The sequence below is a fragment of the Aphelocoma coerulescens genome, chromosome 28, assembly GCF_041296385.1.
Source record: "Aphelocoma coerulescens isolate FSJ_1873_10779 chromosome 28, UR_Acoe_1.0, whole genome shotgun sequence".
Taxonomy (NCBI): Eukaryota; Metazoa; Chordata; class Aves; order Passeriformes; family Corvidae; genus Aphelocoma; species Aphelocoma coerulescens.
The window spans coordinates 3882979-3906674 of record NC_091041.1 but is presented as its reverse complement, the minus strand read 5'-3'; the positions used below and the strand labels follow the sequence as shown (position 1 = coordinate 3906674).

At 47.9% G+C, this 23696-nt stretch overlaps 2 protein-coding genes across 2 annotated transcripts; one reads left to right on the top strand and one right to left on the bottom strand.

Annotated features, from left to right (window-relative positions):
• Window positions 1–14737, top strand: GNA11 (G protein subunit alpha 11). The gene is made up of 7 exons (XM_068996847.1): window positions 1–153; window positions 4328–4512; window positions 5553–5707; window positions 6444–6572; window positions 7813–7942; window positions 8715–8868; window positions 10454–14737. The coding sequence occupies exons 1-7, from the start codon at window positions 18–20 to the stop codon at window positions 10642–10644; spliced, it is 1080 nt and encodes a 359-aa protein (XP_068852948.1). The 5' UTR covers window positions 1–17; the 3' UTR covers window positions 10645–14737.
• A 4338-nt stretch (window positions 14738–19075) lies between these two features.
• On the bottom strand, window positions 19076–21443 carry LOC138099547 (granzyme E-like). Its single transcript, XM_068996831.1, has 5 exons — window positions 21380–21443; window positions 21117–21276; window positions 19965–20106; window positions 19612–19845; window positions 19076–19213 (listed from the first exon to the last, which is right to left on the bottom strand). The coding sequence occupies exons 1-5, from the start codon at window positions 21441–21443 to the stop codon at window positions 19076–19078; spliced, it is 738 nt and encodes a 245-aa protein (XP_068852932.1).
• Between the last annotated feature and the right edge of the window lie 2253 nt (window positions 21444–23696).

The following is a 23696-nucleotide window of genomic DNA, read 5'->3' as shown; positions in this document are numbered from 1 at the left end:
CCGGCCGCGACGCGACCATGACTCTGGAGTCCATGATGGCCTGTTGCCTGAGCGACGAGGTGAAGGAGTCGAAGCGCATCAACGCCGAGATCGAGAAGCAGCTGCGGAGGGACAAGCGCGACGCGCGCCGCGAGCTGAAGCTGCTGCTGCTGGGTGAGGAGCGCGGCGCCAGTCCGGCCCCGAGGGCCGCCGCGGGGCCCGGCCCGGGGCTCGGCAGGTCCGGGTGGCCGGGCCGGGCGGGGAGCGGGTGTGGCGGGGAAGCGGCGGGAGCCATCCCCGCCTCAGCCCGGCGCTCGGGGCCGCTCCCGAGCCGTGCGGGGCGGCCGCCTCATTGGCTGCCCTTTGTTTGATTTTGTGATGCGTTCGCTGTCAAAATGGGTTTTGACACAACCAGGAACTAAGTAGCTGAAATTCCTGGTTGTGAAGGCGGGCACGCACACAGGCGCGTGAAATTTGTCTCGAGGAAACGATTCTCAGGAGTGTGCTGGCCTTGGTTAGCATGTGGAAATCCGCTGGTGGAGTTGGTGCTTTTCAGGATTGTCGGTGAACTCCTGGGCCTTGGGTGAACATCTGTGGAAAAAACTGGCCTCCAGCTCCTAAACCACAGAGTTTCCCCTGGGGCAAGACCTGGGAGAGGCAGCAGGGCTGGGAGCGCTGATTCTGGAGGGGGACGAGGCAGTAGGAATGCACGAGTTGTGTGTTGGATGAGGAGATGCCTGTGGTGTTCAGCGTTGACTTCAGAGGTAGAGATCACCTGTGCAGCCATAAGAATCTAGATCTTCGGATGGAAACACAGTGGTGTTCTCTGTGCAGATGGATAACTGTACCGTGTTTAGATGAGTTTAGAGGGGTGGGTAATCAGTTGCAAACTAAGGCTGGCAGGCACATACATCCTTCTTCAGCAGTGAGTTTGATGTTCGTGCCTAGGTAGCCCCCACATTTAAACTTAAGTTACAGTTTTCATGCGTACTGTTATTTAGCATTGCTTGTGTCTCATATATATCCTGCTTTGTGTCTTGAATACTGTATTATCTTGAGATGAAATCTGAAGCAGATCTGATGGATCTGTTGACAAGCCATTAAAGTCCAGCTGAAGAAGGAGGCTGACCCTTGTGAAAACAAACATTTTGCAGGAGTGAGGGGAGGCTGTGTATGCCCAGCCCCTTGGAGGGGGGCATACAACACTGGTGCCTGGTGATAACTGCTAAGCAAAGACCAGGGTTTTCCTTCTCACCCTGGATCCTTCACAATTAATGTATTACTGTTCTTTGTGTGAAAGGTAAAATCGAGGGCTTCACATTTCTGCTCTTTGGAGATGCTGTGGCAGTTTCTGTAAGGCTTCTTGGAGAGGAGGGAAGGTGTCCCTCACTCTCATGCTTCCCTAAAAGCAGTCCCACAGAAGCAGCTGTGTCAAAATAGGTTGTCGCTATAGGATAGATCTGGGTTAAGAAGATCCCACTGGATCTAAAGATTTCACTTTAGAAATAATTCAGATTGCTCGAGAATCCTTTGTGCTTTTCTAAAAGATACAGATTCAGCATCAGATTAAAAAAAACCATATCGAATGTGCTTATTATTGGATAAGCAACACTCCTGGTTGTAGACAGTGTTTGCAGGATGCTTTTCACTGGACACAGCACATTGCCCACCTTCAGCTGGGACAGGTAACCTGTGTTCTCTCTCCTTGGTGTAACTTCTGCTAGCAGGGATTTCTTCTGTGTTGCTCCTGTTCTATGGAGTTTGTACATTCACGAGTTTTAGTGACTGACTTAGTGAGAGGGCTTTCCCAAAATCTCCAAAATTTTGAGTGTGTGGAGGGAGTTTCCACCTTGTAGAAACTGTTAAGTTTTTCTTGTCACTGCATCTGGTGACAGTTACTTTGTTGAAGCCTAAAACAGAAAATCGAGGTGGAGAATAAGCGCTAATCAATGATGAACCTGTTAATAAGAAATTCAAGGTATTGGACGTTGCCATCTGGTACAAGGTAGTCATTTATCTTTTACTGGGTGGGGAGGATATTTTGTACAAAAATTACTTGTGATTAAGCATGGGATTGGTACTGTTGACTGAGCAATGTATTTACAAGAGCCCGTGAGGTACTGGGGGGGGTCATTAGGAAGTTACTGTAAACTCTGCTGCTTTCACGTGTTGGCAGAAGAAATGGTGAATTCAGATTATCTCCTGTCATATTAAAAAAGGGTTTTGTGCCCTTAGAGTTGTAGGAGGCCTTGCCCACCAGAGCTTATAAGTTGCTGGTGTAGTGCTGTGCTGTGTTGTCAATGCCTCAGGGAGAGTAAAAGGCACCTTTAAAAACAACACAAACCAAAAACCCACCACCTATGACCAAAACCAACCCCCAAACCAAAAAGAGATGCTGATGGAGTGACAGGAAGAATCTGTGTTTGAACTGTTAAGTTCTGAAGCAAGCAAAGGTCTGGTGTTGAGGTTTCTTTTATATTTTCATTGTTGAAATGCTTTGAAGCACTACCTTTTTTTTTTTTTTTCTCCTCAGTTTTGGTTACTGTGGTAAAAGGCAAGGAAGTATTTCTCACCACACTGACAGAAACCACAGAAGATTTCAGTTTCCAGTTTTTCCCCTACTTAGGGTGCACCTTTGTGTTCGTGATGGAGATAGTTTGCTGCGAGTTGATAGTGTCTACAGTGTTAATCTCTGGCTGTGCTGACGTTACTTCTGCCAGTTCTTGCTGTTCATTTCAAACATTCTGCTTCTAGTTAGGTGCTTGTTGCTTTTATCTGAGCATTTTTTATTTGTTTGCCTTTTAGCCTAGCAAGATAAAATGAGTAACCGAGTATCTACATGTGAGTAGTAATTGTCTGTTAGGATGAATGAGATCCTGTCTGAATCCATCTCTCCCCTGGTGTGAGGAGGGTCTGGTGGTGCCTGTGGGGAGAGCCAGGGCTCTGCCAGTATTTTAAACTACAGGTCAAAAGGATTTGTATCACTGATGTGATACGTTTTGAGTTTTTGATCTCTGTAGTCAAGTGAGCTGGGCCACTGTGTTAGAGAGGTGTGGGGTTTTTATCAATATCCTGCATAATGACAGCAAATTTTAGAAGACTGTACAAAAGCACTCCACAGAAATGCCAGTGGTGTCCATTTAGGCTGATGAAGTGTGGAGGGCAGCTCATCCCGAGTGAGACCTGGCCTGTGTGTCCCCTCCACGAAGGACTGTGTGCATGGGGCGGATGTCACTGGGGACGTCCCAGTTGAACTGTGAATTTAGCAAGGCTCTGTAACCGCATGGATGCCGTCTGATGGCGTTCCTCTCTCCTACTCACTCTGTTAGAAAGTTCCCACTGTCCTTTCGTATCATCTGGTGGCCTTCACATGCTAAATGACACTCCTGTGGGGCCATAAATGTAGGAGTGGAAGGACCTGCCCAAGTGACGGTGCAGGAAGCCGGCGCTGAAAGGGCTGCCCTGTGTCATGCACGCACCGGGTCCTGCCCTCCCATCTGCTCCCGAGCCCGGCAGTAAAACCTGGGAGAGAAGGAAGAGAAGGAAGCAGTGGCCTTGCTGAGCAGGCTGCAGCCCGTGGGGACCCAGGCACGGCACCGACAGCTGGGAGCAGTGGCCTACTCTGCTCTCCCTGCCAGACGCCATTTTTAACTCCCTCGTATCCAGAGCGGGATTTGAGGAATCCTGCCACAATCAGGGCTGTGGGTTCAGCCCTGAGGAACAAACCTTTGCACACTAGCTTGGGATACAAGGCAGGTGTGCTGACTGGGTTGTTCATGTCAGATGGATAAGCAAGGAGTTTCTTGAGCTCCATTCTCCTTTAGAGTTGATTTTTTTTCCCCCTGTTGTGTTTGGTTCTTTTCTATGAAAAGACACGTCGTCTGTAAGGCAAAGAACATTTTGTGCCAAATTAGAGCAAAAGAAAATTCGCTGCTTATTGGTCTTCTCCTGGCCACTCACTGTTGTCTGGGTCTGTAGAATTTTACTGGCTTGAGAGTGTGTCCAGGCCCTTCCTGGCTGGTTGTAGCATCTTGCTGGAGTATCTGGGAATAGGTCAGGTGTGACGGGCAAGGGCCTCTTGACGCAGGACGTGTGGGAGTGGCTGTAACGTGAGATTTGGAATAAGTACCAGAGCTCCTTTTGAAGGCTGCTGTAAAGGACAAGGTGTCTTCCTTCCACGCTGCTGGGTTCGTAGTGGGGATGAACAATCCAGGCTGTCTTTTACCAGCCTGGAAAGTGACAAAAAGGGGGTTGGGAGTAATGTGTGCTTGGGTGTAGTGATAGGAACTTTGATCTGTCGTGGGCTTTGCTCCTGGTGGCTTCTAACTCACTCTCTTGCATCCTGTAGGCACTGGGGAGAGTGGGAAAAGCACGTTCATTAAGCAAATGCGTATAATTCATGGCTCAGGCTACTCTGAAGAGGACAAAAAAGGCTTCACCAAGCTGGTGTACCAAAACATCTTCACTGCCATGCAGTCTATGATAAGAGCCATGGAAACCCTGAAGATTCTGTACAAATATGAACAGAACAAGGTAAGTTTCTCAGTTTTTGCACGTGTCTTTAGGCAGTGAGGATTTTGAGTTCCTGTTTATGTCTTTCTGCACTGCAACCTTAACCTCCCTGAACTCTTTCCCATAAAATTTTTATGACATTTTCTTGATACCCAACTCCTTTTACTTGGTTGTGTGAAGGGATAGAGCAACTTTGCATGGTTGGTGCACTGGTCTGCTTAGTGAGTGGTGGGAGCAAGGGATTGGGATATGATGGAAGGGATATGAGGGGTGTTATTTTTACTAATTTCAAGGATTCAGGGTTGTTAAATGTGTTGGCATTTTCTTTGCATGAGTTGCTGTTCTTACTGGAACTTGAAGCTGGCAAAATACGTGCTGGACCCAAAAGACACAGATCTGTGCTGATGGTTGTGCCTCTTTCTGCAATCCATCTGTTCCTCTGTTAGCTACTGACCAAGGATACAAGCCTTTCTTGAAGAATTTTGGTCTCAACCACAGAAACATACTGATTTTGGGACCAGGAATTAATTTTAGACAGATCTGATCTAAATTATTTTATCTTTTTGAGGGGGAGGACAGTGAGAGTGAGGGCATGCCAGGAAAATAGATTTGTTTTTAGCATATTTTGCTTTTTTTTTAATGCTTAGTATCCTTAATATTTTGAAGTTGTATTTTATCTGTTCTGTCACACGGTATCTTGGAGCTGATTTTGAATAACTGTAGGGACTGGATGATGCCCCTTTCCTGTCTGTGATGAGAATAGGCAGGATGTGAGAAAGCTTTGCCTGTGCTTTATGTGGGGCATGGTGGAGGAGTTCTGATAAATAAAATCTGCCAACTTCACTTATTATGACTTGGGCAGAACTTCACTTTGGTTTTTATTTATTGGGGGTATTGGCAAAACCCCTTGGTGTGGATAATCACCTCACAGGCACCACAGGCTGTGGTAGTTACTGTAGTCCTTCCTTTGCTTAGCCACTGGAGGGTGGGTGTTTTTATGCCTCCCAGTTTTGTGGGTTTTTTACCTTTTTCTCTCTTTTCTTCTTCTTTTCAATCTCCAGGCCAATGCAGTGCTGATCCGAGAAGTGGATGTAGAAAAGGTCATGACATTTGAGCAGCCATATGTAAGTGCAATTAAAACATTGTGGAACGACCCTGGCATACAAGAGTGTTATGACAGGAGAAGAGAATATCAGCTTTCTGACTCAGCTAAATAGTAAGTATACAATCACTGGCATGCTTGTGGTGGGAGTGATGTTCTAACAAACTGTACCTGTCCAAATGTTTTTATTCAAGTCTTGAGTTTGCTTCCTTACCATTTGCTGCTTTTCCTGAGAGTGTGAGGTGTTCTGGTGTGTGTTAAAGGGTGTTCACACATCTGCTTCAGGATATACCTGAGGCCAGAATCTCCACATTATTCCATCTATATTGATCTGGCTCTTGGGCAGCAGGAGTGCTGCTCTTTCTCTTCAGGTTTGTCTTTGGCCTACAGGCGTACATGGATGTGTAACTCGGATTTTATTAATTATAAATCCATTAAGTTTGGCAACATACAGAGGATGTTTTACATTCATTAAGTACATAAGTGTATTTTTCTACATTTATAAGTAGAAAATCTCAGATGAGACTTGATCCTGAGACATAAAGAATTTACTGTGGTTAAACTTTCTCTGTAGTAAAGACTGTCTTCCCCACTTCTATAGAGAGTTGATAAAGTTGTTTTTAGTGTATCTGTTTATCCTCCAAAGGGGCTGGCTGGTGAATTACTGTTCCCCAAAGATGATTTCTGTTAGTTTTCCACTGCATATTTAAAATAATTCAGACAACTTCTGCCTTTCTGGTTATGCTACAGAAAGACTTCATGTAGCAGTTTTTACATCTGTATACTTATGTGCTGCAACCTAAGGTAGTTTTTCCTTTTTCTTTTTTTTTTTCCACTGTCCTGCTTGCAGCTATCTCAGCGATGTGGATCGTATCGCTACCCCAGGATATCTACCAACTCAGCAAGATGTGCTACGGGTTAGAGTCCCTACAACCGGGATCATAGAGTACCCCTTTGACCTAGAGAATATTATCTTCAGGTACTGGAGGTGTCTTCATGTTACAGCTGAGCTGAGCTAGCAGGGAGATGGTTTCAGGAAGGATAAGTTCTGGGTTGCTTCAGAGTGTCCAGAGGCTTTGACTGGATGTGTGTGCTGTGGAATTATCTGCTGGTGGGTGCTCCTCTAATTGGGGTGGTCTGATGTTTTGGTTGTCAGAAAACTGAACCCGCTTTTGAATCGGTGACACTTCAAACCCAGGGAACTATCTTAGTGTCCTTCCTGGGAAGGATTGCACTGCTGGCATCTCAGGCTGAAGTTGTGGCTTGTGAGGCAGCTGAGGGAAGTGTTGAGAGCTGAAGCCACCAAGGGCTGACACTTTCTGTGCAGAAACACTTCCCTGTACCCAGCACCTGCCTTGAGAGATGGTTTTCTGTGCCTATCTTGTGGTCTCAGGGTGGCACCAAAACTTGCTGCCTGTGCTGCTGCAGCAACAGATGGACTTTGCTGGCTTCAGCCAGCAACTGAGCCTGGCATGACCAGGCTGAACACAGCAATCAATATTCCTGTGTTTCTCTGTGGTGCTTGGGTCCTCCCTGCCCTTCCCCACCACAGTGTGGCATTGCCAGAGAGGAATAAAGGAACCTGCATCCTCTCTCTTAAACCGTTTGGTTACAGAAATGCAGAATTCTCCTCTCCCTGTTTTGTTTTGCTGACCTAGGGAATAGGTGTAGGATTTTATCAAAGGTGAACCACGTGTGTGGCACTTCAGGTGAGTGCCAAAAGAATTTTAGTGTATTGTACAGGTGGGACTTGAAACTGAGAGGCTGAAGTGCGTGACTGTTAAACAGCACATTCCAACAAAAATGTAACAACTAAAGAAAGATTTGGGTGGGGGAGAAACTTTGAGGCAAGAAGGTGCTTTAATTAAAAATAAAAATAGTTTGCTCATGTGACAGAGCACAGTTTTGAAGGACTTGTCTTTTCAGACTCAGGGCTGCTGCTGAGCCAACCAGAGCAGAATGCAGCAAAAATGGCAATGCTGATATGTGGGGGGTGAATTTGGCATCACTCACCTGTGGCCATTCTTCCAGTTTGTGTATTTCTGTACCAGGATATTTTGTAAACTTGCTGGTTTTGTTAGCAGGCAGATACTGTCACATCCCCGTGCCAGATTAATGGGAATGGTAAAGAACCAAAATAATCCTCATTGTTTGCTGGTCCTTTGCATTCAGAGAACTGCAGCTCCCTCAGTGATACTGTATGTACTTCTCTTCCTTAGAATGGTGGATGTTGGAGGTCAAAGATCAGAACGAAGGAAGTGGATCCATTGCTTTGAAAATGTGACTTCCATCATGTTTTTAGTAGCACTTAGTGAATATGACCAAGTTCTGGTGGAATCAGATAATGAGGTAAGCCAAAGAATGGGAACTCTGCTGGAGGGAGGGAGGAGTGGAGGAAGAAAGGATAGGAGGGAGGGATGTCTTTCTAGTTTCTTGAAGGCTGGTACCCAGGTGCTTGGTGCCAAGTTGGATTAGCAACTATTATTGGTTTTGGCCTTCAGTTCTTGTTGCAAAGGGAACATGAGCCTCTATGGGTCATGATGTCCCTGAGGACAGAAAAGGCAGAGGGCATTCAAATCATCTGGACTTCTCAAGTGAAAAATGAAATTATCTGATGTTGCAGAGTCCCTTGTGCTGTGCAGGGCACTGTGCAAGTGCTCCCAAATCACCCCTTCCTCTTCCTGCACTGGGTTATTTCAGGCTTTGCCATCTTGTGAGGTGGTGACTGCACTCTTTGAAGGTGCAAATCTGAATTTTGGTGCTTGCTAATAGATTAAGAACATGCTATTAGATGACAATAGTTGCTCTTTTTCTAGTAGATAAAATATACTGACAAAGTATCATTGCCCAGTCCTCTCACACGACTGTCAAAGCATAAAATTACTTTTAAGTCTCTTGATGTGGAAGGCTTGGCAAATAAATGAAGCTTCAGTCCCTCAGATTTTGCATTTCCTTTCCATTTACTGATCCAGCTTGAACCAGAATCTACCTGGGCCCAAAGTATTTTGTGTACAATGTTCGAGATGCTGAATTACTACAGATCTGAGTGCATGTGCAGGCAGCAGAAAGGCATTTTAGTGCTCCTTTGTGAAAACACAAAGCTTTCTTTTTCTGATTTCAGAACCGGATGGAAGAGAGTAAAGCTCTCTTTCGAACCATTATAACTTACCCATGGTTCCAAAACTCTTCTGTTATCCTCTTTCTCAACAAGAAAGATTTGTTGGAAGATAAGATCCTGTATTCCCACCTTGTTGACTATTTCCCAGAGTTTGATGGTGAGTAGCTTTTAAGGGGGAACACTCTATAGGATGGAGGTGATTTGGTTAAAACTTACTTGTTTCTTAAAGAAAACTCAGATCTAGAAGTGGAGAAAACATTAATTTGAGAAAGAATACCTACAGCAATAAGAAAACAAAAATATTTTAATCATGCATAGACAACTGGAATCTGACAGGATGATCAAATAATGAGCCTCTCCTAGATGAAGAACTACCCCCTCCAATATGCACTGCCAAGTATTAAATAATGGAAGTCTAACTTGCATATATAACCATTTTCATGAACATGGCAGCTTACTGGTATTGTGGACCTTTTAACCCTCTAGTCAAGAGATGACTTGGGTTTTTACTTTGAGAATCTGACTGGTCAAATACCCAAGTTGTTCAAACGATGGTGCTAAAAAATCTTCCCGCAGCTTGAAATTCTTATTAGCGTTCCATCTGCTGTTGTGGGAAAATAATATCTATGTGAAACAGAGAATTTCTCATCTGAAACAAAACTCCTTAGCCAAAATATTATTTCAGGCTCTTCAGTTGAGTGCATTTTAAAGCTGGTGCGTAACACATCTTGTACAGGGCTGAAAATAAAATAAAAGTAGTGGAGGATGAGATCAGACAACACACTCCATGCCTTGCTCTCGTGTATTAATTCTGTAATTATATGCATAAAAAATATGAGGTAAAGGAAGAATTACCATTTTGCAAATAGCTTTCATCTTTTAAAGGACTGATGAAATTGCTCTTGGTGAGTTGTCCTCCCCCATCTGGAGTTCCTGCTTGGGGCACTGGTGGGAATATCACGTTTTTCCAGCAGGCTGGGAATGGCTGAAGAGCTGCTGCCCAAACAGTGCCTGCTTCAAATGGAGCTTAACAGCTGGAGACAGATCCCAGCTTCAGGGGGTGTCGTGTACTTCCATATTTTTCCTACAAGTAGCTCTTTCAGGGATGCTGCATGGCCTGTAAGTGGGAGGTTGCCCATCAGATTTCCTCTCAAGAGAAGGTATTTGCCATGGAGAATGCAATAACAGCAGTCCTTTGAAAGAAATAGCAGTAGGTGACTGTTTTCTGGAGACCTATCAGCAACGTGAATTAAAAACTGGCCAAAATTCCAGTTTTTAGCTCCTGTGAGGTGACAAGTTGGATCAAACAGACTGTACTTCTAACTGGCAATAACCCATGTTTCCAAAATACACACTTGTGTCCTTCAGCCTATGAGATCCACCTGTATTAGGAAGAAATTTACACCCCATTTCCATGGGAGAGCCTTTTGTGGTGTCTGTCCAGCATCTGCTGCTGTTGCCCAGTGGATGTTCCCATCCAGGGTTGTTCCAAGGTCTGGATTCCAAAGCAGGGTCTGAACTGACCCATCAGTGTCTGCAAAGTGCCCACTGCCCTTGTAGGATTTGATTAGATGGCTGAAAAGCATAAGACACTTCAGCTCCTGGGACTTTTATCCCATAAATGATCTTAATTTCTTCTTTAAAGCTCTGTAACCCATAGGAAAAAGCGCTGATGGATCAGTTGGTGGATCTGGGGGATGCATGGGAGTGAATCCATTCACTGGTGTCTCTGTTTGCTGCAGGCCCACAGAGGGATGCACAGGCAGCCCGTGAGTTCATCCTCAAGATGTTTGTGGATTTAAATCCCGACAGTGATAAAATCATCTATTCCCATTTCACATGTGCCACAGACACAGAAAACATCCGTTTCGTCTTTGCAGCTGTCAAGGACACCATCCTACAGCTCAACCTGAAGGAGTACAACCTGGTTTGACCTGCTCTGCTCTTGCCCCTTGAGAGGCTTCTTTGTGAAGAAAAGACAAAAATGAAATTTTAAATATGACAGGAAAAAAAAAAAAGTTTTAATTTTTGATGATGTAATGATTGCAAATTGTCTGATCTGTGGAGTGGCAAGTGCTCAGTGTTATCCTGGAGTCTCATGTCTCTGTCCACAGAGTAGTTGATTTCATATTTTTAACAAATTGCTTTTATGTCACAGTTAACGGGGATATGCCTCATTTCTTCAGCACCTTGCTTACTTTTTAATTTTTGCCAAGCAGCTAAGGCAGCCTCATCTTGATCTTTCCTTTGTTGGTAAGCCACTTTTGTTTTTTTTTTTTCCCCTTTAATTCCCATGGTATATGTAGAAAAAAACTAAAATCCCCAACACTTTCCAGCTGAGATTGTGAATTCACTGGACTGTGGGAGTGCAGAATGCTACTGGTCCCTTTGCCTTGTGCTATAGGGTGCCTCTGGTGTAATTTGCTAATCCTGCTTCCTTCCCCTCCTTCTTTCCCTTCCCTTCCCCAGGACACGCTCCATGGTTCACTGTGATGAAATGTTGGGGAGGAGCAATTGCTCTCCAACTATTGTGCAAAAAAAAAAAAAAAAAAGAAAAAGGCAAGACAAACAAACAAAAAAAGCCATCACTTTTCCATTCTTTATATGTTCTGAGTAATTTTTTGTTATCGATTATAAAAGGTATGGAGACTGTGATTTTTTTTTTTTTTAAATTATTGATGTTCTACGTGTTGCTGTATTTTGTTCATGGACTACAAATGATGGAAGCTCTTGGAGCAATAGCTGCTGAGCCTGGGGAAGTGCCTGACTGTAATTGTTCTTTTTTTTATTTTATTTTATTTCATTTTTCTTTCTTTTTTTTCACACACATAAACACATCCCACCCGCACCACAAGCGCGTGGCCGTGTGCGCACAAAGCTCAGTTTGCAGAGAGGAACTGTTTTGTTGGGTAGAGTGTTTGACATCAATGAGTAACTTCTCTATGCAGCAGTTACCAAAAGCACACTGAGTAATTGTGGCATTCGAACATCAGACTTTGCCTGGATTGAAAAGCTTAGTCTTGTGCCATCCTCTAGGTCTTTTCTTGCTGCCTAGTAGCAATCAAGCCTTGTTTTATTGCATTTTGTGCCAGTGTGTGAATGACTTTGTAAGAATTCCTCAGCCTTGTCCAGCTTGCAGAGTTTTAGAGAGGACCAGAGCTGGTGGGTGACAGACTCTGGTAGGATTCTTCCTTGGGAAGATTGAGGATAGCTCTTGGAGGGAGCAGCAGTTCTGTCTCACCTGTTTATGCATTCCCTGAGGCCCACGCTGCCGTGTCCCTCTTTGGAGGAGTATGGGATCCTCTTTGGAAGACTTGCACACATCCTTGCTCCAGGGTGCCTGTGATAATTGTGTTAGCAGTGGCTGTTTGTTTGCAGTGGCTGCTGCAGAATCCAGAGAGCCCTGCCCTGGCTGCGCTTGGCACAGCAGGAGAGGAGCAGAGAGGTAGCAGCACTTGCTGGAAGGCAGAGTGGATGTGGTTCTGGATTCTAAATGCCACCTGAATCTCCGCTGAGCTGGAGGAGATGAAGCCTTTGCACATTAGAGAGCTTTATTTTCCAGGAGCTGAGGCAAGTCAGGGTGCTGAAGGCTGCTGCCAGCCTGGGAGAGAAGTGCATTGGCAAGGCAGGGAGAGAGAGAGTGGGAAGCAGGAGATGTGACCCACGTCTGGACATGTGTCAGTCAGCCATCACTGATGCTTCTGTTTCAATTCCAACAAGTAGCATTGGGTCCAAATTCTCTGGATCAACCAGATTGCCCCCTTGAAGGCTGCCAGTAGAAAAAAAAACCTAAATGAGCTGCACTGTTGAAGGGGGCTGTTGATATTTTGTCTCTTTTGTAGACAGAGCACTACATCAGTGTTTTGCACAACCTTGTAAGAGTAAATCTAACTGTCTGAGATGCTTAAGATGCTTTGATCTAGAACACTAAACTGTGGAGGGACATAATTTTGAATAATTCTGTTGATAGGTCCCTCTTGTTTTCCAGAGTAGCCAAGTGAAGCCTCTGTATGCTCAGAGCACTACAGAGGAAGGCAAGCTCTGCTCCAAGTGATTAGAGAGCTCAAGTTGGAACAGTAGCCATGGGACCAACAGTTGAAGAGCCAGTCTGAGTGGTGATGCTGAGGGAAACATAGCATCTCTTTAGACTAGCCATGCTCTGGACTGCATTTAACCCTTGGGAGGAATGAGAGGGATTCCCATGAGTCAGACAGCTTTGCATCAATTTTACTGCTTTTTTTTTTTTCATCTTTATGCCAAAATGATCCAGTTTGTAGAAACTGTCTTATAAAGAGGAATTTATAATCATCTTCATGTATTCTAAGTGCTGTTCCTCTGAAGCAGACGGCAGCACCAGCCTCTTCCGCTTCTGTGATCCTTTTGTAAATGGTTCACACTACAGCTGTTGCCAGCAATGAGCCTGGCACTGAGATACACAGGTTCTTGGAAAATAACTTCCCAGAAGTTTCTCTTTTCCAAGGTGAATGATGGTGGTACTTCCACTTGAATCAGAAACTTTTTTCGTCTTGTTTTGTACCTTCCCCTTTCTTTAAGAGCTGCTGCCCTGGCACAGGAGGAGGGATCTTGGCATCTGTCTCTTGCAGAGTGACTCTGCATCGTGGCAGGCAACTGTGGGAGGCTGTGGGCACAAGGATTTAGGGAATGTGCTGTACCTTATTGGGCACCTGCTTGGGGTAGCTGTTGGCCTGAGAACTGGCGCGGGGAGGGAAGGGCCGAGCGTTGCGCAATGGCTCTTGTTGAGTTCCTGAAACCTCCTCCTGGATTGGGGTAGGAATGGGTCAGACCTGTACACGTCACCTGGAGTTGTCTGTGACTGTATCATGTGTGAGAAGATACCAGTGTTAGCACGTGCTTTCCTTAGTAAGCAACTGCTTGTGTGCCTCCAGCTTGGCCAGTGAAGTGTTCCTGCAGAACTGGCTCCTGTCTCTGTTGGCTGGCAAATGCCTGCCCTAGCAAAAGTGCCAAACCTTAAAACCAAATTTGCCTGTATCAACCTTTCTGAAAGTGATGCCTGTCAGAATTCTCTGCAGGTTGAGAGTGACTTTCAGAAGCGAGGTAAAATTGGGTTGTTGTAGGGAATCTAGAGTCTGAGGAGTTGGTCTCCTTGCTAACCTCTGCTCCTTGTGCACTTTTAATCTGTTCTGTTGAAGAAACCAACATATTTTGAACTAGTTTGAAACTTGAAGTCAGTGAGCAGAGGACCATCCCTTTTCCTTGCACCATTCCATGTGGATTGGCTACCTGGTGAGCAAAAGCCCCTTCCAGCTGCAGCGTGTCAGCTCCTGCCCTTCCTGCCTCCCCCTTCTCCTCGAGTTGGATTCTTTGGTCTCTTGTTGTTGCTTCCTAGCAATGTTGGCCTTGCGTTCAACTATGGTTTTTCTTCATGTGTTTTATTGGTTTAAAAAAAAAAAAAAAAGACAAAAAATTAAAAAAAAAGACCAAAAAAAAAAAAAAAGTATTTCCAGAGTGTGCTGACCATTGTATTGTCCTGTACAGAGCCCAGGTCGTTAGAGTCCAGCAGAGATAAAGTGTGTTATGCAGCACCCAGTTTTTTAAGAGTATGGTTTGTGCCAATGCCCCTTCTTTAGTAGTGCCAGAGACTCTTTACAAGTGCCAATGTGGTGGAAATTATTTGGTTATACTTGTATATTATAGGATCCTGATTTAAGACAATTTAAACATTATCCTATTTAAAAAGAATACTATATAAAATGCTGTTTTTAAACCTTGTCATTTGCAATGCATGTATTGTTGTGCGTGTTGGGGGGCGGGGAGGGAAGAGGGTAGGGTAAAGGAGTTTCTGAATAAGATGCCCAGTGTCAGGATCTATTCAGACTCCAAACTGTCTCATTCCAGTCCAGGAGTGTGATTGTTTCTTGGAATGATCCCACTCTGACTGCTGGGCAACACGCTTATTACAGAAATATCTGATGGAAATTGATTTTCATATCTTTCTCCTGAAATAAACTCTCTGTTTGAAATTGGAATAAATTTTGTTCCTAAAAGCCGTGGTGGTTGTGTGTGTGTTTCTTCACTCCTGTCCCCCCCCTCCTCCTCCTCCTCCTCCTCCTTCCTGGTTGGCTCAGCAGGTTCAGTACCCTGTGGGACTTGCAGCTCTGCCATCCTGTCAGAAAATAGACATAAAGCATAGACACAAAGCATATTTTGGTAAATAGAAGGTATAATATGCCATAATTATATATATAATGCACTGTACCAATAATTCTGAAGTGTGAGCAGTGTCTGACTGGGCATTTAAGGAGCAGGGATGCAATGGTGGCATTTTGATTTGAAGTTTTCCAGGATTTTGGAGGAGGATTGCTAAGGGGAGTTGTTGGTGTTCGCCGCTGCCTTTTGCTGTAATGTCAGCCCATTGCAGGCACAATTCCAAGCAGGATCTCTGTTGCCAATAGCAGGAATGTTGGTGGGACCAGAATTGCTTCCAGTCTTGTGTGTTAGAAACGTGGACTGAAATCTGAAACATGGCTTAAAATTATCCCTTAAGGAGTCCAGGGATGGATGACTCTGAAAACTTCCACAAAGCGATTTCCTGAGATGGAGTTCATAGAACTTAATTCCTTTTCTCTGGGCTCATTCTCCAGGAATGTTGCATTAAATCAGCTGGGAGTGGGTAGAGATGGCCAACTTCCTCTATGTAAAGGTTTCCTGTGTTTTCAGGAAGCTGCAGCTGAGGATGTTCTGCTCCCTTCAAGGTCACTTAGCACAGGTGAAGCTGCAGCTCCCGGGCAGCCTGAAGCATTGTGTTTGCTCCCACCAGGAAGGGAACAGTGGTCTGGTGCCCAGAGCACCGGCAAGGACTTAAATTGTCACTGTTTTCTAGTTATGGGTGAGTTTTTGTTGCTTTTCTCAGTGGCTCTGTCCCCTCACCAGCTGGGGAGCAATGTCAGTGTTCCCTGTTCATATCCTCAGCTCTGTGTGAGTCACGTGTTGTGCTGTTCTTTGCAAAGAGCCAAATATGCTCTGTTTAAATAAAGCAAAGCAACAAGTTGAGGTTCTTCGAGGAAAAAGGTGAAGCCTTTAACTCCCAGTATTTCCAGCTGGCTGTGAGGGCCTCCTGTTCTGGCCTTTTGCAGCCTCCAGGTGTGCGTGGGGCTGTCCCTGGAGTGTGGCAGTGGAGGAGCAGGAGGTTGGGTCCCTGCTGGAGCAGCCCAGGGAAGGAGGCAGCTGGCAGCAGCAGCTGAGGGAACGGCCCATGCAGCAGGCTCACAGTTGCTGCTTTCCCAAGGACCGCTCCAGCCCAGGCTGGATAAAGTGTTCCCAGCAGGACTGAGAGCTCCTCCTCACCTCCAGCCCCGCAGCTGGGGCAAGAGGCCCTCGGCTCCTCTGATCCTCCCATCCTGCAAGGAGCAGTCTTTGGAACACGGGAGGCTGTGTCCTGAAGCCACCTGCCACTGCCTGGATCATTCCTTTGGCCTGCAGCCTGCTCCAGAGGGAGGGACTCGGCAAAAGAGGGCTGCCAGAGCTGGGCTGTGGGCCAGGGGAGTGTCCTGATAAGGTGAGCTGGCCCAGGGACTGGGGTTGTGGCAGTGCTGCAAATCACTTTAAACCTGGCCACTGGACATCCCTGCTGCTACCAAAGCAGGTCCCTGGGATTGTGCACATGGGTGGACCAGACATGAAGGAAATCAATTTTTATATTTTTCATGTTCAAAAAATCCCATGTGGAAGAAAAGGGCAGAGAAGAGAGAGTTTGGGATTTGCCTTGTCCTTGAACAACCATCATCCTCCTAGCAGGAGGAAGCTCTTTCCTTTGAGCATTCCCTTTGCCCTCTTGGGAAAGAGAGGGAAGTATCTGTGCAGTGTAGGAGTAAAACCTCATGTGGAATTCATAAAGTAGGAATATAAAGCCTCCCTCCTCTCACTTCAGGATTCTCCTCTGTGTTATCCTGACCCCACACAGGACTCTGAGGTTGATGTGCAGCTCAGGAGCACGGGACTAGCTTGGTCTTTGGAATGGCAGCTGCTGTTGCTGGAATGTTTCTGTCAAGAGCTTCTTGAGCCCTGGGCGCAGCGAGGGCTTGTTCTAACCCAAGCTGTTTCCTGTGTGCTCTCCCAGTGATACCAGTTTGGTATAATTGTCCTCGAGCTGCTTTATCTCCTGCCATGCAGCCTGATCAGGAAGTTAAGCCTCCCCAAGCAATTTTTGTAACATCTCCACCACCGTGGGTGGACAACTCATGGCTTTTGAAGAGTTTTTGTGGCTCCCATGCTGGACTGTGTGACAAAGACTCCACACTTGGGCTGTGTGAAGCTTCTGGGTAACCCCAGCGGCTGAGCTGGGTGAGGATGTGGCTCGTCAGGGACCTCAGCTGCTGCCCAGGGCTGTTCTACACTCCTGGCCAAGTGCTGTTATTTGTCCCTGGCCACTCCTGTGCACTGCTCCTAGAGCTGCTCCTCCCTTCATCTCAGGTGAGTATCTGTAGCTCCTGGCCATGGAAATAAATGGTGGTTTTATGGAACTCCCCAAAGACAGGTCTCTCCTGCTCTGCCAGTTCCCATCCTCCCTCCCAGTGACTCAGGCCTTCAGCCTCCAGCTCTCCAAAAGGTGACAGGCTCTTTGCACAGAAGATGCAGGATGAGAACTGGGAAATTCTTCTGGGAAGGATTTGGCAGCCTCAATAGAAAAGAAGTCTCTGCTCAATGTCAGCTTTGCAACCCTTGATTCAGAACAGGTTAAATGATGTAAAGAACCCTGGGGGAAAGAGGTGCCTTTCCTGAGCTCAGCCACGAATTTGCTTCCAAACTGCAAGAGAGTTTTTTTTTTATTAGTTCAGAAGTTGTTTAGAGACAGAACCTCGAAGAACACACCCTGTTGCCAACCCAAAGAGGGCACTCTGGGCATGGAAAACTCAGCAGAAATGTGCTAGAGGTGCTTTGCTCGTGCAACATCACCCACAGCAAAAACCACTGGTAACTCTGCTCAGCTGCAGCTTTTCTAAGTCAGGTGAGTGACGTGGGGACTTTTAGACATTTTGAATTATAAGGTTTGGAAAATATTTGGAGTCTTCACATCTTTGGCCTTGTGTTTCGTGTCCAGTGCTGCCACAGATGTTGGAATGGCCTCTGACAAGTCACCTTTGGGCAGAGGTGAGCACAAGGAAAGGCAAACACTCCGCAGGATTGTGTTTTTGTCAACGAAATCCTAAACATCTGACGGAAGTGTTTGTGCTCCTCTTGCTGGGTCTCTTGCCAAATCTCCAGATTAATTTCCTCAGGTTGCAATATTTTTAAGCTCTATTGTAGAAGAGGCAGGGATTTATTTTCTTGTCCTAAACCGTGAGATGTAGGAATAAAAGATTTGCTGGAGGTCAGGCCGTGGTGGGACTGTGTGGTTTTTCTCTTTGCTCCCAGCTTCACTAAAAAGATGACTCAGTGTGCCTCGATGAACACCTGTGTGTGACAGAGGTGCACTGGGGGGAAGATGCTGGTTTTGTGTGGAATGGCAGCCTGAGGTGGGATGGGGTAGAACTGAGAGGGGCCCATGGGGGAGAGGATGTGATGGAGGGAGGGAATCCCCCAAAGTACCAGCTTGGAGGTCCCTGGAGGGAGGGAGGAGAGCTTCTGCCCTGAAATCCAGACTGGACATCTATTCTGGAGGTTTAGATGGGACAGAAAATTGAGTCCATTGGTTGGGGTAGAAACCTCCAGCTTGGGATTCAGCTGTTTGAGCTGTGACTTTCTCCTGAGCTGTTCAGGACTGGAGCCAGAGAAATCCAAAAGGCAGGAAAAAGCCTTTCAAATGCAGATGAGATTTATTGTTTTTATGTGTTCTTAGAACACTGGAGCTACAGAAGAGGGGAGAAAGGAGGCAGCAGGTTTCAGAGGTAGGGGACAGCAGTAGTGGAGCAGGAACTGGAAGTGTCCTCCTTGGATCTTGGGCAGCCCTGTAGCCCGGGGCTTGGGCAGAAGACACCCAGACATGTGGTGTCACAAATGACAGGGAGGAGGCTGCTCTTTGGATCCCTCTGATCTCGTTGTACAGCCTTCCCCTGTGGGTTACAGACATCCCCACAGCTACTGGCACCTCTGTCGGGGCTGTCCTGCTGCTTCCTCTCTGGAGCTGTAGCCACAAAGGGCTAAATCAGGGCAGCAGTGAAGAAGTGCAGGCACTCCCCAGTTTGCACAGGGGATAAATGCAGTCAAGGAACAATCTCTGTGCCAGCCCCACCATGGACAGAGTTCGGCTCGGCCACAGAGAGGTTCTTGCCACATCCACGAGGACCAGTGGAAGATGTTTCCCAGGGAGAAAGGAAAAGAAAGTTGGTGAGGACACGGCTCTGGAGGGTGAGTTCTCCAGGGCAGCAGCTGCAGGGGGAGCAGGGTCATGCTGACTTCATGACACTGTTGACCCAGGAAAGGTAAGGAGTGATGTGAGTGTAGAACCCAGGCCAGTTGTTGTGCCTGTAGGAGAAGATGCCGTAGGCTTTGTTGTTGCAGACCAGTGGATCCCCGGCATCACCCTGTGAAAAGGAGGAGAGGGATCAGTGCTGGGTTATGCTGAGGACCCCTGGGGAAGGAGAGCCTTTGCAAAGAACAGGGAGGCTGCAAACATCAGGACAGAGTTTCCCCAGCAGAAGCCTGGGCTCACAGTGGATGGGGATAACTCTGGCTCCACAAGGGACTGGTGACAGCTTTGTTTGGGACCCAGCTTCATTTCTGCCCTTCTGCTGGCTTCAGATCTAAAGCACGCTCAGACCAACAATGACGTTCAGGGTGAACCCCTCTGGCCAAGCTGTTGTCCCCTTGTGCTGCTGCAGACTCCCAGGTCCTCTGCCATGGGAAAGCAAGGATCCTCTTGTCCCTTGTGCTTTGCCCCCTGGCCAAAACCTACCCTCCTCCTCCCTAATCACAGACTGACCTTCTCAGGTACCCCAGCAGATTTGCTGCGGCCACAAATCAAGTTGTCAGCGAGTCCTGGGTAGTGGCTGAGGCAGTCCCTTTGTTTGATGATGGTGACAGTGGCCTCACGTAAGGTGACAGCGGGTGTCCTGTAGCCCCAGCCGGCCACGCTGCACTCGGTCCCACCACGAACTTTGGATTTCTCAAAGGAAATGGGCCTGACGTGGCTGTTGCTGGTGGCATTGCCATTCAGCTGGGCAAGGGGACAGAAAGCACAGAGGTGAGTGCCTGGCCTGTACAGGCACCTTCCCCTTCCACTCCAGGGTTGCAGCTTGGCTCATCAGGGCCATGCAGGTGCTCCAGGCAGGTTACCTTCAGCAAGAGGATGTCATTTCCCTTCTTAGGACTTGTAAAATCCGGGTGGCAGTGATACTCCTTGACCTCGAAGGTTTGCCAGCTTTCCTCTCTCCTTTGGAGTGTGTGGGCTCCCAGGATGACAGTCAGAGGTTTGTGGCTGGTGAAATCAAGCACAGTGGGTGTCACCAGCTTGTCCCTGTCTTGCCTGGGAACACTGAGGCTCATCTCCCAGGGGCATGGCCAGGAGAGTCCAGTCACACAGATAAAGTGTGATTCCCTAGACACAAACTATATTATATATGCACTTTTTAAGAAGAATGATGGGAGCAAGGAGCTCTGCCAGTGAATCTGCCAAGCCAAGAGGCAGAGCAAGCTCCCATCTGACAGACCAAAGCTCTGCAAGGGCTCCTTTATCTCCAGATCTTGAGTTGGGCACATTTGGTCCAATGTTGCTGCTCTGTTGTTCTGGGCTTCACAGGCCCATGGAAGTCCAGGGATTTCTAACTCAGGACCCCTCTCTGCCCTCCACATCACCTGAAGAAGGTGCTGCCTCAGGAAAATTGGAAAGGACCTTGGGTACATGCAGGAGTCCCTCCCAAGCTCCCAGGTGAGTCTTGGGCATCCAAGCTCCTGGGTTCTGCTGGTCCTCCCTTTTGCTACCCAGGTGTGGGGACTGGCCCTGAGCCTGTCAGTGGCACCAGGGCAGAGCTGTCAGCCCTGAGGTGTGTGGGAGCTACACCTAGAGCTGTGGACATCTGGAAAAGTCCACCTGCGCATCTATACCCCAGCTGGAGGGATGGAAAAGGGCTGGGCAAGCAGCTGGCTCGTAGGAAATAATTTTGCTAACTAGCAAGTTGGTGGCAGAAAGGGCAAAGCCTGACAGCAGGTCAGTGCCAGCAAGGGCAGAAGCCACTCTGACCTCTCACTGTTGACATCTGGGAAAAGAAAATGAGTCACGGAGAGGAGAAAAAAAATCAGGGTAAATATCTGAGGGTGGGCTGGGGAGGGAGATGGGGCTCAGTGCTGTCCCCCAGCTGTGCCTGGGAAAGAGCCTGGTGATGGCTGAGGGGACTCCAGCTGTGAGACCTCCGTGCAGGAGATGTTTCCCAGGCCGTGGTGGAGCAGACATCTCTCTGCAGGTGCTGTGTGGGCCCAGCAAAGACTTACACAAGGCACTGAGCCGCCGTCATCACCCAGCCGGGGGCCACGAGGAAGCCTCCGCAGAAGTGGCTGTCCTTCCCCTGCACATAGGCCATGTAGGGTGTGGGGTGTGTCCTGGAGGGTGGCTTGGCTTCTCCTCCTCTCTCCCTCCAGCTCCAGGGATAACCTGCAATGGATGGGGCAGAGGATGAGGGCTTCGGATCGGAGGGAGCAGGGCTGAGGTTCATCCTTCCCCGACCCTCTCCTCGCCTCCAGCCCGCTCTACTTACTGGTGCTGACTGGGGGGCACATCACCAGCAGGAGGGGGAGCAGGAGTGTCTGCAGGTGCTCCATCATGGCCTTCTGGGCTTCAGTGGATCCCTTAGAGGTGGGGCTGCATCTGGGGTCTCTTCCTGCTCCCAGCAAGGTTTTATAGCCTGACACCAGGCTCCAGGAAACCACAGAAGTCAGACTCATCTGAAGAATCTCTCCACAAGTTGCATGTCTCAGCAATGTGAGAGGGGAATTCAGTCAGTCTTGGCCTTGGGCATCAACCCACCTTCATCATGGGTCTGATCTGAGGGACCTGACGTCGTTCTAAACCCAGAGCCAATTTTAGAACGCTGCCTTTGTGCTGGAAGCTGTGGGAAATGCACCCACCCTCATCTCTTTGACTTCCATTGAGGTCTTCCCTTGCAGCTTCTCCTCTTTGTCGAGCGCGTGCAAACCCTCCTGATTCTTATCACGAGCCCTACATGAACAAGGTTTCTTGCACCTGATGCATCAGTTCCAAAGATCCTGCAGTGGCAGGTGAGGGCCCTCCTGCTCTCCCTCAGCAGCTGCAGTCTTGGCTAATGGAGCAAAATAGCTGTGAATGTGTTCATAACATGGCACTGATGATATTGGGAAGAAATCCTTCCCTGTGACGGTGCTGAGGCCCTGGCACAGGGTGCCCACAGAAGCTGTGGCTGCCCCTGGATCCATGGAAATGTCCAAGGCCAGGCTGGACGGGTCTTGGAGCAACCTGGGACAGTGGAAGGTGTCCCTGCCCATGGCAAGGGGTGGAATGGGATGATCTAAGGGTCCTTCCAACCCAAACCATTCCGGGATTTTACGGTAAGAGCGAACTTTGAACATTCACGGTTTAGCTGTGACGAAATGGGGCTGACACCTCCTTGCTGCCCTCGCTGCCAGTAAATCTGCTTTCCTCTCTGCCTCCAGGGCCACTGGGTAAACCCCATTTTTAAGCTACAAGTTGCCATTCTCGTGCAAAGCCTGCAGCAGCTGGAGCTTCTAGGAAAACCCTGACGTGACAAAGATTCATAATGCACAGATAAGCAGCTGCAGCCTGTTCACTTGCAGATTTCCGAGCTGATAGCAGCTGTGAGCAGAAGCCCAAACATGGACCCTTCTCAGTTTCCCCAGGGCAGCCTGGGTGCTGAAGGAAGAGGTGACGCATTTTCCCTTCATCCCAGGCAAATCCCCGTGGAGGATTTACGAGCAGAAATCCAGGCTGGACTGTGGAAACCTCCTCCCTCTGATGGAGGTGACCAGTGGAAAAGGCCATGACAGCAGGGCAAGCACCCTCTTCCCTTGGACTGCAGACAGTTTTTGTACGTTTAAAATCCCCCACAGGTTTTTCCCACCGCAAAACGACTCCTTCTGACATCACAGACATCTATCATCCCCTGCCAGGGAGCTCTGCACTCCTTTGCCAGCGCATCATCTGTTCCTCCAAGGAACTCTGTCTCTCTCCATACACAGGAGATGCCACCAGAAACACGCTGGGATGAAGATGAGGGCTCAGAGAGCAGCCTGGCCATGGAAGGAGGCTCAGACTCCAATGCAGGAGCTGTCTGAAAACAGCACTCGATCATCCTTTGTGGGGAGAATTTGTCTTTGGGCATCATCCAGCTGAGGGGAGAGGTTTGGGCTATCACTAGATCTGGGGGACAAGGATGTGCCAAGCAGCTTCCAGCCAGCCCCCAGCTAGGACTTGTCCTTGCCTTCTCCAGGGACCCAGCTGGGCTCTCCCCCTGTAGTTATCACGGGAGGAAAGGAGGAAATGGCTTGGGGTCAGGAACTTTCGTGAACCCAGGTCCTTTATCAACCCTTTCTGTTCAATCCTTTCAGCGTCTCTGCCCAGGACACGGTGCAGAAACGGAGGATGAAGGACTGTGGCTGGTGGCAAATGGCAAAGCCTGGAAGCAGTGGATGTGTTAACAGCTGGGACTTTGGGTGTGCCTCCTCTCTGGGAATCTAAAGCCCTGTCCCTGGCATCTTAACAGCCACCTGCCTACGCCCAAGGGCACAGTCCACAAAAAGTCCAGCTCCCTCCACCCAGTGAAGCCTCTTGCAGCTAAGACAGCTGGGCAGATAAGCCTGGTGTGCCCTGTGACCGTGCTGTCTGGGCTGCACTGCATCCGAGGGTGCAGTACCTGCCAGGCACGAGCCCTGTGCAGAGGAAACAGCCTTTACTCTGCACAGAACGACAGCTTTGGAGCCCCGGTCCCTGCTGATGCACCACATCCTTGCTGCCTGGGCTCCCAGGAAAGTGCCAGTGTGAAGTTGGTGAAGGGAGTGCGTGCCCATTGCTTTTCCCAGAAC

Bases quoted from the DNA above. Each gene is read 5' to 3' on its own strand.
- GNA11 (XM_068996847.1), top strand. From the start codon at position 18: ATGACTCTGGAGTCCATGATGGCCTGTTGCCTGAGCGACGAGGTGAAG. The intron at 5,708-6,443 runs GTAAGTATACAA...TCCTGCTTGCAG, and splicing joins CTTTCTGACTCAGCTAAATA to CTATCTCAGCGATGTGGATC. The intron at 7,943-8,714 runs GTAAGCCAAAGA...TTCTGATTTCAG, and splicing joins TGGTGGAATCAGATAATGAG to AACCGGATGGAAGAGAGTAA.
- LOC138099547 (XM_068996831.1), bottom strand. From the start codon at position 21,443: ATGGAGCACCTGCAGACACTCCTGCTCCCCCTCCTGCTGGTGATGTGC. The intron at 21,277-21,379 runs GTAAGTAGAGCG...CATCCATTGCAG, and splicing joins GTGCCCCCCAGTCAGCACCA to GTTATCCCTGGAGCTGGAGG. The intron at 19,214-19,611 runs GTCAGTCTGTGA...TCCTTTTCACAG, and splicing joins CTGCTGGGGTACCTGAGAAG to GGTGATGCCGGGGATCCACT.